Source organism: Lithobates pipiens, unplaced genomic scaffold (assembly GCF_037356315.1).
Source record: "Lithobates pipiens isolate NorthernLeopardFrog02 unplaced genomic scaffold, aLitPip1_a1.2 Scaffold_19, whole genome shotgun sequence".
Classification (NCBI taxonomy): domain Eukaryota; kingdom Metazoa; phylum Chordata; class Amphibia; order Anura; family Ranidae; genus Lithobates; species Lithobates pipiens.
Genome location: NW_027507764.1, coordinates 593,630,216 through 593,648,905, shown reverse-complemented (window position 1 = coordinate 593,648,905; position 18,690 = coordinate 593,630,216). Strand labels below are relative to the sequence as shown.

Genomic DNA, 18,690 nt, shown 5'->3' with positions numbered 1-18,690 from the left:
GTACAGGAGATGATCAGAGACTGCAGACATAGTACAGGAGATGATCAGAGACTGCAGACATAGTACAGGAGATGATCAGAGACTGCAGACATAATACAGGAGATGATCAGAGACTGCAGACATAATACAGGAGATGATCAGAGACTGCAGACATAATACAGGAGATGATCAGAGACTGCAGACATAATACAGGAGATGATCAGAGACTGCAGACATAATACAGGAGATGATCAGAGACTGCAGACATAGTACAGGAGATGATCAGAGACTGCAGACATAGTACAGGAGATGATCAGAGACTGCAGACATAATACAGGAGATGATCAGAGACTGCAGACATAATACAGGAGATGATCAGAGACTGCAGACATAATACAGGAGATGATCAGAGACTGCAGACATAATACAGGAGATGATCAGAGACTGCAGACATAATACAGGAGATGATCAGAGACTGCAGACATAATACAGGAGATGATCAGAGACTGCAGACATAATACAGGAGATGATCAGAGACTGCAGACATAATACAGGAGATGATCAGAGACTGCAGACATAATACAGGAGATGATCAGAGACTGCAGACATAATACAGGAGATGATCAGAGACTGCAGACATCATACAAGGGATGATCAGAGACTGCAGACATCATACAAGAGATGATCAGAGACTGCAGACATAGTACTAGAGATGATCAGAGACTGCAGACATTGTAAGGAGATGATCAGAGACTGCAGACATCATACAAGAGATGATCAGAGACTGCAGACATAGTACTAGAGATGATCAGAGACTGCAGACATAGTACAGGAGATGATCAGAGACTGCAGACATAGTACTAGAGATGATCGGAGACTGCAGACATAGTACAGGAGATGGTCAGAGACTGCAGACCTTTTACAGGAGATGGTCAGAGACTGCAGACATAATACAGGAGGTGATCAGAGACTGCAGACATGATACAGGAGGTGATCAGAGACTGCAGACATAGTACAGGAGGTGATCAGAGACTGCAGACATAGTACAGGAGATGATCAGAGACTGCAGACCACAGCGTACCTTCAGAGGTGTCGGAGAGAAATGATACGTTGTTGTTTCTCACTGTGATCCTCCTGGGAAATGATTCGATGTTTCCAATAAATAAACTTACAGAATTATTACAGATTTTTTACACAAGGAGCAGAAATCTGCGCAGGATCTGATTTCGGAGGAGCGCACGCCGCAACATGAAAACTCTGTTCACGCCGGGGCGGTCTGAATCGTGGACGGAATCGCTGCGAATATGTCTGCGATTCCAAATGCCATTACCTCCTAATGGCACCCCAATCATGCCGCGATTGTCGCACGGTAAATTGCGCTGCAAATCGCAATGCGCGCCGATTCTTGCCCAATAAAAAGCATGAGCTTCTCTTTTGATCACCAGCGTCAAACCTTGTGATTTGCCGCCATTGCAGCGCAATTTACCGCGCGACAATCGCGGTGTGATTGGGGTGCTATCACACGTGCGTCCTGCTAGTTCCCCGCACTTTGCAATTCAAATTGCCGGGTGTGAACGGAGCTTTAGGACCAGCTCATAACACAATGCGCTGGGGGAATGGCGCGTTCCGTATGCGTTCTCCTGCACCGCGTCGGCAGTGCACTGCCTTTTGCGATCTGCAGGTGCTAGTGCCTTGTTAAGGGCATCCCCCAAGCAGAGAACGCAAATGCAGTGTTTTTGCAGGTACCAAATCGCGAGCGGGCTGCAAAATCGCACCACGCGGTAAGGAGGGGGAATTGTTACTAGCGCCCACCAAACCTGACCCGGTTAATCAATGGGGCCAGTCTGCAGGCGGTGCAGTGCGCGTGGTTGTGGTGCGCTCCCGTGGCGATCAAGGGGGTTAGAGCAGGGGTTGAGGAAGCGATGCAGCCACTCCTCAGCGCCTGTCAAGTGCCCTCTGAAGAGCAATCCAGATGTGGAACGTTTTTCAGAGAGCAAAAGAAAGCGCGAGCAAGCCCTTGAAGCATGGGTGCTCAACTGGCGGCTCTCCACCCGTTGCGGAACTACAAGTCCCATCATGCCTCTGCCTGCGGGAGTCGTGCTTTTTTACTGTCAGCCTTGCAATGCCTCATGGGACTTGTAGTTCTGCAGCAGCCGCTGAGGCCATACTTGAAAGTCGCTCTGTCCTGTAACACTGCGTACAGCTTTAAGACACCCCCCCGACTTGTTATTTAAAGGAATTGTCTATTTTCAATGTTCCCCTCGAAGTCGCAGGAAACCCCCCCCCCCAAGCTCTTTAATTATTTATTGGTACACGTCCCCCCTGGCAATGCTCAGCCCCCCCCATTATCAACCTTAAAATTTACCAGAATGAAAAAAGAAGACCCCCCCCCCCCCATAGACTTCAATGGGATTTGTGGCTGACTGGTTGAGCAGGTTGTCAGTGACATGCCGTGTCGGGGGAGGGAGCAGTGCTGGAGGAGGAGGGGGGGGGGGGGAGTTGTAGCTCTGGATGTGACGGAGGGGAGGAGGTACTTCCTGCTTCCTCTCCAGCACAGGCTGATCTTGGGGCCCGTTGGCTCTGCAGAGCTGTGCGTGGGATTGTGGGGGATCTCCATGGCTCTGGTCAGGTTGTGGTAGGCAGGCGGAGCGCCCCTGGACATCTCCCAGATGATCTGCTCAGTGACGGCTGGAGACAGACTGAGTCTCTCCTCCACCCGGAGGGAGCTGGAGAAACCCCTGCCGGAGGGGGACACGGCACAGGTAGGCGACATTGGGGGGGGGGGGTGCCGGACATACGTGTACATGTATGATATGTGACATGTCTGTCCAACTCCAACGAATGTATATCTGCATGAAGAAGTATATATTCATACAGCTTCTACATACCTACTACATACCCACATGTAGAACCTCCATACGTCTTCATCTACTACATACCCACATGTAGAACCTCCCATACGTCTTCATCTACTACATACCCACATGTAGAACCTCCATACGTCTTCATCTACTACATACCCACATGTAGAACCTCCCATACGTCTTCATCTACTACATACCCACATGTAGAACCTCCATACGTCTTCATCTACTACATACCCACATGTAGAACCTCCCATACGTCTTCATCTACTACATACCCACATGTAGAACCTCCATACGTCTTCATCTACTACATACCCACATGTAGAACCTCCATACGCCTTCATCTACTACATACCCACATGTAGAACCTCCATACGTCTTCATCTACTACATACCCACATGTAGAACTTCCATACGTCTTCATCTACTACATACCCACATGTAGAACTTCCATACGTCTTCATCTACTACATACCCACATGTAGAACCTCCATACGCCTTCATCTACTACATACATACATGTAGAACCTCCATACGTCTTCATCTACTACATACATACATGTAGAACCTCCATACCTCTTCATCTACTACATACCCACATGTAGAACCTCCATACGTCTTCATCTACTACATACCCACATGTAGAACCTCCACACGTCTTCATCTACTACATACCCACATGTAGAACTTCCATACGTCTTCATCTACTACATACATACATGTAGAACCTCCATACGTCTTCATCTACTACATACATACATGTAGAACCTCCATACGTCTTCATCTACTACATACCCACATGTAGAACTTCCATACGTCTTCATCTACTACATACATACATGTAGAACCTCCATACGCCTTCATCTACTACATACATACATGTAGAACTTCCATACGTCTTCATCTACTACATACCCACATGTAGAACCTCCATACGCCTTCATCTACTACATACATACATGTAGAACTTTCATACGTCTTCATCTACTACATACATACATGTAGAACTTCCATACGTCTTCATCTACTATATACCCACATGTAGAACCTCCATACGCCTTCATCTACTACATACATACATGTAGAACCTCCATACGTCTTCATCTACTACATACCCACATGTAGAACCTCCATATGCCTTCATCTACTACATACATACATGTAGAACCTCCATACGCCTTCATCTACTACATACATACATGTAGAACCTCCATACGCCTTCATCTACTACATACATACATGTAGAACCTCCATACGTCTTCATCTACTACATACCCACATGTAGAACCTCCATACGTCTTCATCTACTACATACCCACATGTAGAACCTCCATACGTCTTCATCTACTACATACCCACATGTAGAACCTCCACACGTCTTCATCTATTACATACCCACATGTAGAACCTCCATAGGTCCTTATCTACTATATACCCGCATGTATTTCCTCCCTATGTCTTCATCTAATGCATAGCAACCGTGTAGAACCTCCATACGTTTTCATCTACTACATACCTACATGTAAAACCTCCATAAGTCTTCATCTACTACATACCTACATGTAAAACCTCCATACGTCTTCATCTACTACATACCTACATGTAAAACCTTAGTACGTCTTCATCTACTACATACCTACATGTATATCCTCCATATGTCTTCATCTACTACATACCCACATGTAGAACCTCCATGTATCTTCGTCCTTCTAGATTGTAAGCTCTAACGAGCAGGGCCCTCTAAACCCTCCTGTATTGTATTCTATTTTGCACTGTCTTCCCCGATGTTGTAAAGCGCTGTGCAAACTGTTGGCACTATATAAATCTTGTATAATAATCTACTACATACCTACATGTAGAACCTCCACAGGTCCTCATCTACTACATGTATATCCTCCTTAGGTCTTCATCCACTACATACCTACATGTATAACCTCTATACGTCTTTATCTACTACATACCTATATGTAGAACCTCAGTAGGTCCTCATCTACTTCATACCCACATGTATATCCTCCGTACATCATCATGTACTACATACCCACGTGTATAGCGTCTTCATCTACTACATACCTATATGTATATCCTCCATACGTCTTCATCTACTTCATACCTACATGTATAATGTCTTCATCTACTATATACTTACATGTAGAACTTCCATACATCTTCATCTACTACATACCTATATGTATATCCTCCATACATCTTCATCTACTACATACCTACATGTATAATGTCTTTGTCTACTACATACCTATATGTATATCCTCCATACATCTTCATCTACTTCATACCTACGGGTATAATGTCTTCATCTACTACATACCTATATGTATATCCTCCATACATCTTCATCTACTACATACCTATATGTATATCCTCCATACATCTTCATCTACTTCATACCTACATGTATAATGTCTTCATCTACTACATACCTACATGTATATCCTCCATACATCTTCATCTACTTCATACCTACATGTATATCATCCATACGTCTTCATCTACTTCATACCTACATGTATATCATCCATACGTCTTCATCTACTTCATACCTACATGTATAATGTCTTCATCTACTACATACCTACATGTATATCCTCCATACGTCTTCATCTACTACATATCTACATGTATATCCTCCATACATCTTCATCTACTTCATACCTACATGTATAATGTCTTCATCTACTACATACCTACATGTATATCATCCATACATTTTCATCTACTTCATACCTACATGTATAATGTCTTCATCTACTACATACCTACATGTATATCCTCCATACGTCTTCATCTACTACATACCTACAGGTATAACCTACGTAGGTCTTCATCTACTTCATACCTACAGGTATAACCTACGTAGGTCTTCATCTACAATACATCTACATGTACAACCTACATAGGCCTTCATCTACAACCTACCTACATGTATAAACTCCATATGTCTTCATCTACTTCGTACCCACAAGTGAAACCTCCATACATCTCCATCTACTACATACCTACATGAAATCCTCCATATGTCTTCATGCACTACATATCTACATGTATATCCCCCTATACGTCTTTCTCTACTATATGTAAAACCTCCATACCTCTTCATCTAGTACAGGCATACCCCACTTTTAAGTTCACAATGGGACCAGAGCATGTATGGTAAACGAAAAGGAACTTAAAATGAAGCAATACCCTTTTTCACTTCTAGGGTTTAGTGAGGATGTCAGGGGCAAATTGGAACAGGGCGGGCTACTCTCTCTCGGAGCTTCAGCTCCTTCAGCAAAATGTCTGTACAGTACTTGCGAGGCTCTTTACATGCACGTGGGTATGTCCGTTCTCGCGAGTGTATGCAAAGTGAGTGTATATACCTTCATGTAGAACCTCCATACGTCTTCATCTACTACATACCTATATGTATACACTCCATACATCTTCATATACTACATACCTATATGTATACTCTCCATACATCTTCATATACTTCATACCTATATGTATACACTCCATACATCTTCATGTACTACATACCTATATGTATACACTCCATACATCTTCATATACTACATACCTATATGTATACTCTCCATACATCTTCATATACTACATACCTATATGTATACTCTCCATACATCTTCATATACTACATACCTATATGTATACTCTCCATACATCTTCATATACTACATACCTATATGTATACTCTCCATACGTCTTCATCTACTACATACCTATATGTATACACTCCATACATCTTCATATACTACATACCTATATGTATACTCTCCATACATCTTCATATACTTCATACCTATATGTATACACTCCATACATCTTCATGTACTACAAACCTATATGTATACACTCCATACATCTTCATATACTACATACCTATATGTATACTCTCCATACATCTTCATATACTACATACCTATATGTATACTCTCCATACATCTTCATATACTACATACCTATATGTATACACTCAATAGGTCTTCATATACTTCATACCCACTTGTAGAACCTCCATAACTCTTCATCTACTACATACCTATATGTATACACGTGATACGCCTTCCTCTACTTCAAACCCACTTGTGGAACCTCCATATATCTTCATCTACTACATACCTACATGTATATCCTCCATAGGTCTTCATCTACTACATACTTACATGTATAACCTCTACATGTCTTCATCCACTGCATACAGTGCCTTGAAAAAGTATTCATACCCCTTGATATTCCCCACATTTTGTGATGTTACAACCAAAAACGTAAATGTATTTTATTGGGATTTTATGTGATGGACCAACACAAAGTGTCACATAATTGTAAAGTGGAAGGAAAATGATACAAATAAATATGTGAAAAGTGTGGGGGGTACATTTGTATGGCGCCCCCCGGAGTCAATAATTTGTAGAACCCCCTTTCTCTGCAATTACAGCTGCACATCTAGAGAGGACATTTCTGCCCATTCTTCTTCTTTGTAAAATATCTCAAGCTCTGTCAGATTGGATGGAGAGCGTCTGTGATCAGCAATTTTCAAGTCTGGCCACAGATTCTCAATGGGATTTAGGTCTGGACTGTGACTGGGCCATTCTAACACATGAATATGCTTTGATGTAAACCAGGGTTGTCCAAACTTTTTTCAAAGAGTGCCAGATTTGATGAAGTAAACATGAGTGAGGGCCGACCGTTTTGCCTGACATTCTTTGAACCATTAAAATTCCGTCTAAGTGTGTTCGTCCGAGCGCTAATACACCGCCCAACAAGAATTCTCTTTCCTTTGTGGCTGTGTGTGGTGAAGAGATGAGCTCGGGCATGTTATTTTGATATAGATATATCTTTTGTGGCCCCCAACGAATCCCTGAGTGCCACTCAGGACTAAGGATGCACTGGGGTGTGTTATTCCTATATACCGTATTTATTGGCTTATAACACGCACTTTCACTTTAAGAGGGAAGTTTCAGGAAATAAAATTTTAAATAAAGAACTGTAAAGCAAAATAAGGGACAGTGCCCATCAATGTAGCCCAATTAGTGCCCATCTGCAGCCTCACCATTGCCATGAATGCAGCCTCACCATTGCCATGAATGCAGCCTCACCATTGCCATGAATGCAGCCTCACCATTGCCATGAATGCAGCCTCACCATTGCCATGAATGCAGCCTCACCATTGCAATAAATGCAGCCTCACCATTGCCATCAGTGCAGTCTGATCCATGCCCATCTGCAGCCTCGGAGGGGACAGGGAGGAGGTGGGATGAGCGCCGACAGATTACATACAGGAAAATCTCCTGTTTACTCGGCGGCCTCTTTATTACAAAGTCCCACCTCTTATGATAGACAGAACAGTCATCCAATGGCGGCCCAGGAGACGGGACTTCCTATTACAGATGCTGCCAAATAAACAGGAGATTCTCCTGTATGTAATCTGATGGCGGTCCTCCAGCCCCCTCCGAGGCAGCGCCGATAAATACGATATATATCCAAATCACCAGGGGGGCCGTATTAAACCGTAAAGCGGGGCGGACTTTGGACATGACTGATGTAAACCATTCCATTGTAGCTCTGGCTGGATGTTTCGGGTCGTTGTCCTGCTGGAAGGGGAACCTCCGCCCCGGTCTCAAGTCTTTTGCCGACTCTAACAGGTTTTCTTCTAAGATTGTCCTGTATTTGTCTCCATCCATCTTCCCATCAACTCTGACCAGCTTCCCTGTCCCTGCTGAAGAAAACCATCCCCACCACATGATGCTGCCACCACCATGTCTCACGGTGGGGATGGTGTGTTCGGGGGATGGGCGGTGTTAGTTTCCCCCACACATAGCGTTTTGCTTTTAGGCCATAAAGTAGAATTTTGGTCTCCTCTGACCAGATCACCTTCTTCCCCATGTTTGCTGCCCCCTCCCCCACATGGCTTCTCACAAACTACAAACAGGACTTCTTATGACTTTCTTTCTCCAATGTCTTTCTTCTTGTCACTCTTCCATAAAGGGCAGATTTGTGGGGAGACGACTAATAGTTGTCCTGTGGACAGATTCTCCCCCCTGAGCTGTGGATCTCTGCAGCTCCTCCAGAGTTACCATGGACCTCTTGGCTCTTCTCTGATGAATGCTCTCCTTGCCCGGCTCGGTCAGTTTAGGTGGACGGCCATGTCTTGGTAGGTTTGCGGTTGTGCCCATACTCTTTCCATTTTCCGATGATGGATTGAACAGAGCTCCGTGAGATGGTCAAAGCTTGGGAGATTTTTTTATAACCTAACCCTGCTTTATACTTCTCCACAACTTCATCCCTGACCTGTCTGGTGTGTTCCTTGGCCTTCATGATGCTGTTTCTTCACTAAGGTTCTCCAACAAACCTCTGAGGGCTTTCACAGAACAGCTGTATTTATACTGAGATTAAATTACACACAGATGGACTCTATTTACTAATTGGGTCACTTCTGAAGGCAAATGGTTCCACTAGGTTTTAGTTAGGGGTATCAGAGTAAAGGGGGCTGAATACAAATGCATCCCACACTTTTCAGATATTTATTTGTAAAAATTTTGAAAACCATTTATCATTTTCCTTCCACTTCACAATTCTGTGCCACTTTACGTTGGTCTGTCACATAAAATCCCAATAAAATATATTCATGTTTTTTGTTGTACCATGACAAAATGGGGAAAATTACAAGGGGTATAAATACTTTTTCAAGGCACTGTACCTACATGTAGAACCTCCCATACATCTTCATCTACTACATACCTACAGTACTTTTAGAACCTCCATATGTCTTTATCTACTACTTGCATACATGTATATCCTCCACACGTCTTCATCTAATATATACCCACATGTTGGTCCTCCATACATCTTCATCTACTACATACCCACATGTAGAATCTCAATACGTCTTCATCTACTACAATCTACATTTAGAACCTCCATATGTCTTCATCTACTACATACCCACATGTAGAATCTCCATACATCTTCATCTACTTCATACCCACAAGTTTATCCTCCATACGTCTTCATCTACTACATGCAGAACCTCCATATGTCTTCCTCTACTACATACCTACTTGTAGAACCTCCATATGTCTTCCTCTACTACATGCCTACATGTAGAATCTCAATACGTCTTCATCTACTACAATCTACATTTAGAACCTCCATATGTCTTCATCTACTACATACCCACATGTAGAACCTCCATACATCTTCATCTACTTCATACCCACAAGTTTATCCTCCATACGTCTTCATCTACTACATGCAGAACCTCCATATGTCTTCCTCTACTACATACCTACATGTAGAACCTCAATACGTCTTCATCTACTACATACCTACATGTAGAACCTCCATATGTCTTCATCTACTTCATACCCACAAGTATAACCTCCATACATCTTCATCTACTACATACCTACATGTAGAACCTCCTTATGTCTTCATCTACTACATCCCTTCTAGTATAACCTCCATACATCTTCATCTACTACATACCTACATGTAGAACCTCCTCATGTCTTCATCTACTACATACCTACATGTAGAATCTCAATACGTCTTCATCTACTACAATCTACATTTAGAACCTCCATATGTCTTCATCTACTACATACCCACATGTAGAACCTCCATACATCTTCATCTACTACATACCCACAAGTTTAACCTCCATACGTCTTCATCTACTACATGCAGAACCTCCATATGTCTTCCTCTACTACATACCTACTGTAGAACCTCAATACGTCTTCATCTACTACATACCTACATGTAGAACCTCCATATGTCTTCATCTACTTCATACCCACAAGTATAACCTCCATACATCTTCATCTACTACATACCTACATGTAGAACCTCCTTATGTCTTCATCTACTACATACCTACATGTAGAATCTCAATACGTCTTCATCTACTACAATCTACATTTAGAACCTCCATATGTCTTCATCTACTACATACCTACATGTAGAACCTCCATACATCTTCATCTACTTCATACCCACAAGTTTAACCTCCATACGTCTTCATCTACTACATGCAGAACCTCCATATGTCTTCCTCTACTACATACCTACTGTAGAACCTCAATACGTCTTCATCTACTACATACCTACATGTAGAACTGCCATATGTCTTTACTACATCCCTTCTAGTATATCCTCCATACGTCTTCATCTACTACATACCTACATGTAGAACCTCCATACATCTTCATCTACTACATGTAGAACCTCCATATGTCTTCATCTACTACATACCTACATGTAGAATCTCAATACGTCTTCATCTACTACAATCTACATTTAGAACCTCCATATGTCTTCATCTACTTCATGCAGAACCTCCATATGTCTTCCTCGACTACATACCTACTGTAGAACCTCAATACGTCTTCATCTACTACATACCTACATGTAGAACTGCCATATGTCTTTATCTACTACATCCCTTCTAGTATATCCTCCATACGTCTTCATCTACTACATACCTACATGTAGAACCTCCATATGTCTTCATCTACTACATACCCACATGTAGAACCTCTATCTGTCCAATTCGAATACATACAGTACATGTAGAACCTCCATACATCTTCATCTACTACATACAGTACATGTAGAACCTCCACACGTCTTCATCTACTACATACAGTACATGTAGAACCTCCACACGTCTTCATCTACTACATACAGTACATGTAGAACCTCCATACGTCTTCATCTACTACATACAGTACATGTAGAACCTCCATACGTCTTCATCTACTACATACAGTACATGTAGAACCTCCATACGCCTTCATCTACTATATACAGTACATGTAGAACCTCCATACGTCTTCATCTACTACATACAGTACATGTAGAACCTCCATACATCTTCATCTACTACATACAGTACATGTAGAACCTCCATACCACGTAGGAAGACAATGTTTGGTCTTTCCTGGGTCACTTGCTGATGTGGGTGCAGTCCGGGAGATGAACTGAGATGTATGGTCCCGGCACCGTATGACCCCCCGTCCCATATTCTTCCAGGTTCCGGTGACCTTTGATGATGTGGCAGCTTACTTCTCGGAGGACGAGTGGAAGGACCTGGAAGAATGTCAGAAGGAACTTTACAAAGATATGATGAAAGAGAATTATGAGGCGCTAATATCTCTGGGTAATTCTAAGAAGAACAAGTTTTCATATTCTGCAGATTATTCCATCACTGACTCCTCTACAAATGTGGAGAACATCGCTCCATCCCACCCCCTACCTTACAGCTCCATATTGATATATTCTGCATATTAATCCACCACTGACCTCTCTACAGAGCATTGTTCCACCCAACCCCTCCCCCCCCCCCCCTTGAATCATACCATGCCATATGCCCTCAACATGGGGTGGGTGAACTAGGGCAGGGGGGCTCCGCCTCCCCCACCCCAAAGCTCCTTATCCCCATGTTGATTTGGACAAAAGCCTCTTGACCACAACCCTGTCCGATGGTTGTGGGGATCTTTGTGAGTGGGGTCTTATCGGTATCTGGAAGCCCCTTTTAACAGACCCCCCCCTCCATGTCAATGAGTAGAGGTACATACCTACCCCCTACCCATTTACCAACAAAGTGTAAAAAATGAGTTCTGACACAACATGCGTTTTTTGACAATTCCTTCCATTCCAATGTCCCCCATAGTAGATCCATCATCACTCACGATGCCCGCCGCTACTGCTGACTCGAAAAAAATAAAATAAACAAATCCTCACATCTCACCGAAGGCTCCCGTTGTCTGCTTGCTCTGCCGTCTGACAGTTCCTAAAGCAGAGTTCCGGTCCCCCCCCCCTCCGAAAATTAAAAGTCAGCAGCTACAAATACTGTAACTGCTGACTTTTACTATTAGGACACTTAGCTGTCCAGGCATCCAGCAGTGTCCTCACCTGAACCAATCCTTGAATCGGCTCTCGGGTGTTGGCGCCACCGTCTCGGCTAAGGGAAACTGTCAGGAAAGCCTAGCGGCTTCACAGCCGATTTCCTACTGCGCGTGCGCAAATCGTTCTGTGCTCTGTGAATGGCCTGGCTACAGGGTGAAGGAGGAGGACAATGAACTTCCAGCTCACTTCGCCGCAGTGAACTCAGCCGGAAGTGGGAGTGGGTACCTGTCAATACCAGGTACCCGCTCCCCCCCCCCCCCCAAAAGGTACCAAATGTGGCAGCGGAGTGGGGGAGGAGACAGACAAGCTGAGCTTCCCCTTTTGGGTGGCACTCAGCTTTAAATAGCTAAGGGGCGGGGCCACCCAGCAATGTCACTAAATGGCCCTGCCCCCCTCATAATCAGGTGAGTCTGCCCCTTAGTTATTTTAGAAATGTCAGATAGCTGAGCAGGCAGATGGCGGAAGCCTTCGATGAGACTGGAGTTTTTTTTTGTTTTTTTTCTGGTCCGACGAGGGCGGCGTGATTGATGATAGATCTACACCGGGGGACATTTGTTTTTATTTTTTAATAAAGGACTTGTGAAAGACACTTTTTTGGTGAATGGGTAGGGGTACTACTTACCCCATACTCATTTACATGGTGGGGGCGCCGGATTCCGATAAGCCCCCCTGCCTACTGACCCCCACAACCACCGGCCAAGGTTGTGGGGAGGAGGCCCTTGTCCCCATCAGCATGGTGCTTCAGGGTGAGGAGGCAGAGCACCCCTGCCCTAAAGCACCCCCCATATTGAGGGCATGTGGCCTGGTATAGTTCAAGGAGGGGCTTGCTTGTCCCCCCCCTTTTCCTGGCCTGCCGGGCTGCATGCTGGGATAAGGGGCTAGTATGAATTTTGGGGGAGACCCCACACCATTTTTTTTTTATTTTGCCGTGAATTTTGGCATGGTTTGGGGGGGCACACTGTTTTTGTTCTGACTTTTCTATTGCGGGCATTCTTCATCGCTGACGGCTGATAAGTCATAGGTTGTCAAGGACGTGGCGGCCAGCTTCCCAGACCCGCTCCGTAACAACCAGCTGTTCTTCACACAGAATTCAAATCAATCGATCATTTATCGACCCATCCGAATTCAAATCATTCCGAAAATTTGCAATTTGTTAGAAAATGAATATACGAAACAAAATTAAAATAATTTCAATGAAATTCGTTACTGTTTAATTCGTATACATCCGAATCTCTGTATAAATAAACATTTGTCAGAATTTATATTCGGACCGAAACGAATTGCACATGTCTGCTCTGTACTAATTTTATTCATGAATAACACTTCTTTGCATTGAGTAAGTTCTATGTGATGGCTTTTGGTCCTGTTACTCACTCTCATTCTCTCCCTGTCTCTCTCTCTTTCCATCTTAGAGGACGGACCAGTGAATGACAAAGAGAAGATCGTCTCCAAGTACAACGAGAAGTTGGACAATGTTGTCCCGTCGGCACTGCCCGTTTTGGATCCCTCTTCCGCATGTCCTGGCATTGTGGGTAACAGTAGCAGTCAGTCTGCCAGCGGTCAGCCCCAGGGGAACAAGGAAGAGGTCAATGCTGAACACACCTCATCCTACCTGGACAGCTTCAGCCCCAGCATGGCCCAGGCCGACCCTACCAGGGACGAGGGGGAGAAAGCCTACCGGTGCACAGTATGTGGGAAGAACTTCCGAAAGCGGGACAGCCTAAAGCGCCACCAGCAGACTCACACTGGGGAGCGCCCCTACAACTGCATAGAGTGTGGGAAGAGCTTCATCCAGAAGCAGCACTTGGTCACCCACCTCCGGACCCACACGGGGGAACGGCCTTACAAATGCGAAGAGTGCGGGAAGAGCCTGAGCACCAACGAAAGGCTGAAGATCCACCAGAGGATCCACACCGGGGAACGCCCCTACAAGTGCGAAGACTGCGGCAAGAGTTTCCGAGCCCACCGGGTGCTAAAAGTTCACCAGCAGACCCACACTGGCGAGCGCATCCACAAGTGCGAGGAGTGCGGCAAACGCTTTCGGCACAAGCAGACGCTCATGGCCCACCAGAGGAGCCATTCCGGGGAGACCAGTTACAGCTGTAACGAGTGTGACGAAAGTTTCCGAACCTTCAAGCACCTGAAGTTCCACCAAAAGCTGCACCGCGGAGAAAAGCCACATGAGTGCGAGGACTGCGGCAAGGGGTTTCGAAAACGAGAGCACTTGAGGCGACATCAGCAGATCCACACGGGTGAACGTCCTTTCTCCTGTGAGGAATGCGGCAAGGGCTTTATCCAGAAGCATCACCTTATCCGCCACCAGAGGACCCATTCTGGTGAACGACCTTTCACTGTGGTCATTGTAGAAGAGTTACCGTACTCTAACCCATCCAATGGCAACTGCCGAGGCAGCCCGCACATTTGCAGCGAGTGCGGAAAAAGCTTTACCACATACGAGCACCTGAAGAGACACAACCGGCTCCACACTGGCCAGCGGCCCAACAAGTGTGAAGACTGCGGCAGGACCTTTAAGTCTCAGAAGCTCTTAAAAGCCCATAAAAAGGCCCAGGATGAGGAGACGGGGCAGTGCCGGGATGAAGACAGTGAGAACAGCGAGAGCCAGCGGCCAGCGCCCGGAGAGAAGCCGTTCGAGTGCGGCGAGTGCGGCAAAATGTTCCGCTTCCTGAAGCACTTGAAGTTCCACCTTCACACCCACACTGGGGAGAGGCCCTTCAAGTGCGAGTCTTGCCAGAAAACCTTTCGCAAACGGGACTGCCTGAAGAGGCACCAGCAGATCCACACAGGGGAGCGACCGTTCACCTGCGCTGACTGCGGCAAGGGCTTCATCCAGAAGCAGCACTTGGTGAGACACCAGAGAACTCACACCGGGGAACGCCCCTACATCTGCAGCGAGTGCGGCAAAACGTTCAGCACCTGCGAGCATCTGAAGATCCACGGCCGCACCCACACGGGGGAAAAACCATACAAGTGCAACGACTGCGGGCAAAGCTTCCGTAAGCGGGAGTACCTCAAGTGCCACCAGCAGACCCACACTGGGGAACGGCCCTTTACCTGCTCCGAGTGTGGCAAAAGCTTCATCCAGAAACACCATCTCATTGCACATCTCCGTACCCATACTGGGGAAAGACCTTACCAGTGCAATGACTGCGGGAAAACTTTTCGGCACAAGCAGAATCTAACCACGCACCAAAAGATCCATGGCATTGGCTTGTAAGGTCAAAATGAATGGCTTTTTTTTTTTTACGTTTTTTTAAGTGTTGCTCTTTTATTACTTCTGTGGCCGGTGTGGATTTGGAGACACGTTACTATAGGATGCAGCCGTGTAGAGCAGTGGTGCTCAGCTGGTGGTCCAGAAGATGAGTGTAGTGAGGACCTGGGCGTTCAACCAGGACCAGGAACGTTTCTGCACTGTATAGACTGCTGGGGATTACTGTTGGAAAATTTTGGCACAGTTGGGTAAGCCTAGCGCTTCCCCAGGTGTCCCATGATAGTGAAAGCCTATGCCCACTCTATGGTGGACCCAGTGCACTTCTAAGAAGGTCCCATGGTTACTGCTGGTTACACTTCTCTTCCCTATTCCCTTAGGCAGTTTAGAAACAGTACTATATGTGGCCTTTTAAGATGAGTTATTGGCTCCAATTAAGAGCTGGATGCCCCCCCACTTCTTTGGAGTGACAGAATACTGCAGGTTTTGTCCAATGAAGGTTAAAGCATCACCGATACACAAATGCATCAAATTATAATTCTCTTGACTGGCCTTGTCGAAGCTTTACATCAGGGATCTCCAAACTTTTAAAACAAAGGGCCAGTTTACTGCCCTATAGTCGTTAGGGGGGCCAGATTGTGGCCGTTAGGGGGAAAAAATGTCCCAGACCCAGCATCAGTGAGATGGCCTCAGGGTTGATGGTCAGTAGGTGGAGAAATGGTGCCTCATCATTGTTGTCAGTGGAAGGAATAGTTCCCCATAATTGGTGTCATTGGAAGGAATAGTGCCCCATCATTGGTGACAGTGGGAGGAAAACTGCCCTATTGCTGGCATCAGTGGGAGAAATAGTGCCCCATCATTGGTATCAGCGGGAGGAATAGTGACCCATCATTGGTGTCAGTGGGAGGAAAAGTGCCCTATTGCTGGTATCAGTGGGAGGAATAGTGCCCCATCATTGGTATCAGTGGGAGGAATAGTGACCCATCATTGGTATCAGCGGGAGGAATAGTGACCCATCATTGGTATCAGCGGGAGGAATAGTGCCCCATCATTGGTGTCAGTGGGAGGAAAAGTGCCCTATTGCTGGTATCAGTGGTAGGAATAGTGCCCCATCATTGGTATCAGCGGGAGGAATAGTAACCCATCATTGGTATCAGCGGGAGGAATAGTGACCCATCATTGGTATCAGCGGGAGGAATAGTGCCCCATCATTGGTGTCAGTGGGAGGAAAAGTGCCCTATTGCTGGTATCAGTGGTAGGAATAGTGCCCCATCATTGGTATCAGCGGGAGGAATAGTGACCCATCATTGGTATCAGCGGGAGGAATAGTGACCCATCATTGGTATCAGCGGGAGGAATAGTGACCCATCATTGGTATCAGCGGGAGGAATAGTGCCCCATCATTGGTGTCAGTGGGAGGAAAAGTGCCCTATTGCTGGTATCAGTGGTAGGAATAGTTCCCCATCATTGGTATCAGCGGGAGGAATACTGCCACATCATTGGTGTCAGTGGGAGGAATAGTGCTCCATCATTGGTGTCAGTGGTAGCAATAGTGCCCCATCATTCATACTAGTGGGAGGAATAGTGCCCCATCATTGGTGTCAGTAGCAGAAATTATGTACCACTGTTGGTGTCAGTGGGGGAGAATAGTGCCTCATATAATTTGGATGAATAGTGACCCAAGGACCGGATAAGGACTAGCAAAGGGCCACATCTGGACCTCGGGCCACAGTTTGGAGACCACTGCTTTATATTATCTTTTATATGTCAGAGAAAGGCAAAAAAAGTGCAATCTACCAATACACAGCAGTTAGTGTTTAAAAGGAATGCAATGTGCCAAGCGTAAAAGTCAGTTATGTCTTACTCTTTCTCCATTTGTATTATGAAGACTTTGCTTGTATTACCTAGACCCCCCCCCCCCCCCCCAGATGATAGAGATCCCCAGGCTGTAGATATAGTGAACATGAAAGGCTCATTGTGGAAGTCTGCATGACCACCATACAAGGCAATAATATTACAGGTCCTCTTCAAGAACCTGAGGCTTCTTAAAGTTTCTGAGCTGTAGATGACAATATATATATATATATATATAATGGCAGAAACGAACCCCTACACAGCCCTAGCAGTGCTGAAATATGTCCCTTGGGGGGATAGCAGTGGGTCGTGTCTGGTCGTCCTCACAAGGTAGACTTCGTTTTTCCATTATCTCTTCATTATATGAGGGACACGTGGAAGATCCAACAAGCCTAGTCTGCTGTGTCCTGCTGTCTTCCCCATAATGCAGGAACGGACAAGTTGGATCTACAAATCAGGAGCCTGCAGGAACCTTCAGGATGCCAAGGAAAAAAAATCTTCATTCATTGACTTCAACAAGCAGGCACCAGCACCCGTATATAGATTTATAAAGCCTAGCTCTGCGTTCTGTGCAGTTCTAATGCATCATTTCGTTCTGTGCAGTTCTAATGCATCATTTCTATAGGACTGAGCGTAATATGTACTTCACTTACCATCACCCACCTCTCAGACTCTCTCTGCAGCTAATACTTACAATATGACTAGTATAACCCCATTGTGTGCATTTTTGTGTTGTTTACAAGCGTGCAGCCAAGCGCTAAAGCCATCTGATGTCACTTTGGTGAGGTGTTCAGCAAACCTTTTTTTTGGGGGGGGGGGGGGTCGTGGCACCAG

General features: G+C 45.2%; 1 protein-coding gene across 1 annotated transcript; it reads left to right on the top strand.

Annotated features, from left to right (window-relative positions):
• Positions 1-2,511: 2,511 nt before the first annotated feature.
• Positions 2,512-18,442, top strand: LOC143997797 (uncharacterized). The gene is made up of 3 exons (XM_077493602.1): positions 2,512-2,741; positions 11,901-12,027; positions 14,189-18,442. The coding sequence occupies exons 1-3, from the start codon at positions 2,649-2,651 to the stop codon at positions 16,009-16,011; spliced, it is 2,043 nt and encodes a 680-aa protein (XP_077349728.1). The 5' UTR covers positions 2,512-2,648; the 3' UTR covers positions 16,012-18,442.
• Positions 18,443-18,690: the final 248 nt, after the last annotated feature.

Coding starts and splice junctions, on each gene's coding strand:
- LOC143997797 (XM_077493602.1), top strand. CDS start 2,649: ATGATCTGCTCAGTGACGGCTGGAGACAGACTGAGTCTCTCCTCCACC. Junction 2,742..11,900: donor CGGAGGGGGACACGGCACAG/GTAGGCGACATT, acceptor ATATTCTTCCAG/GTTCCGGTGACCTTTGATGA. Junction 12,028..14,188: donor TGAGGCGCTAATATCTCTGG/GTAATTCTAAGA, acceptor TTTCCATCTTAG/AGGACGGACCAGTGAATGAC.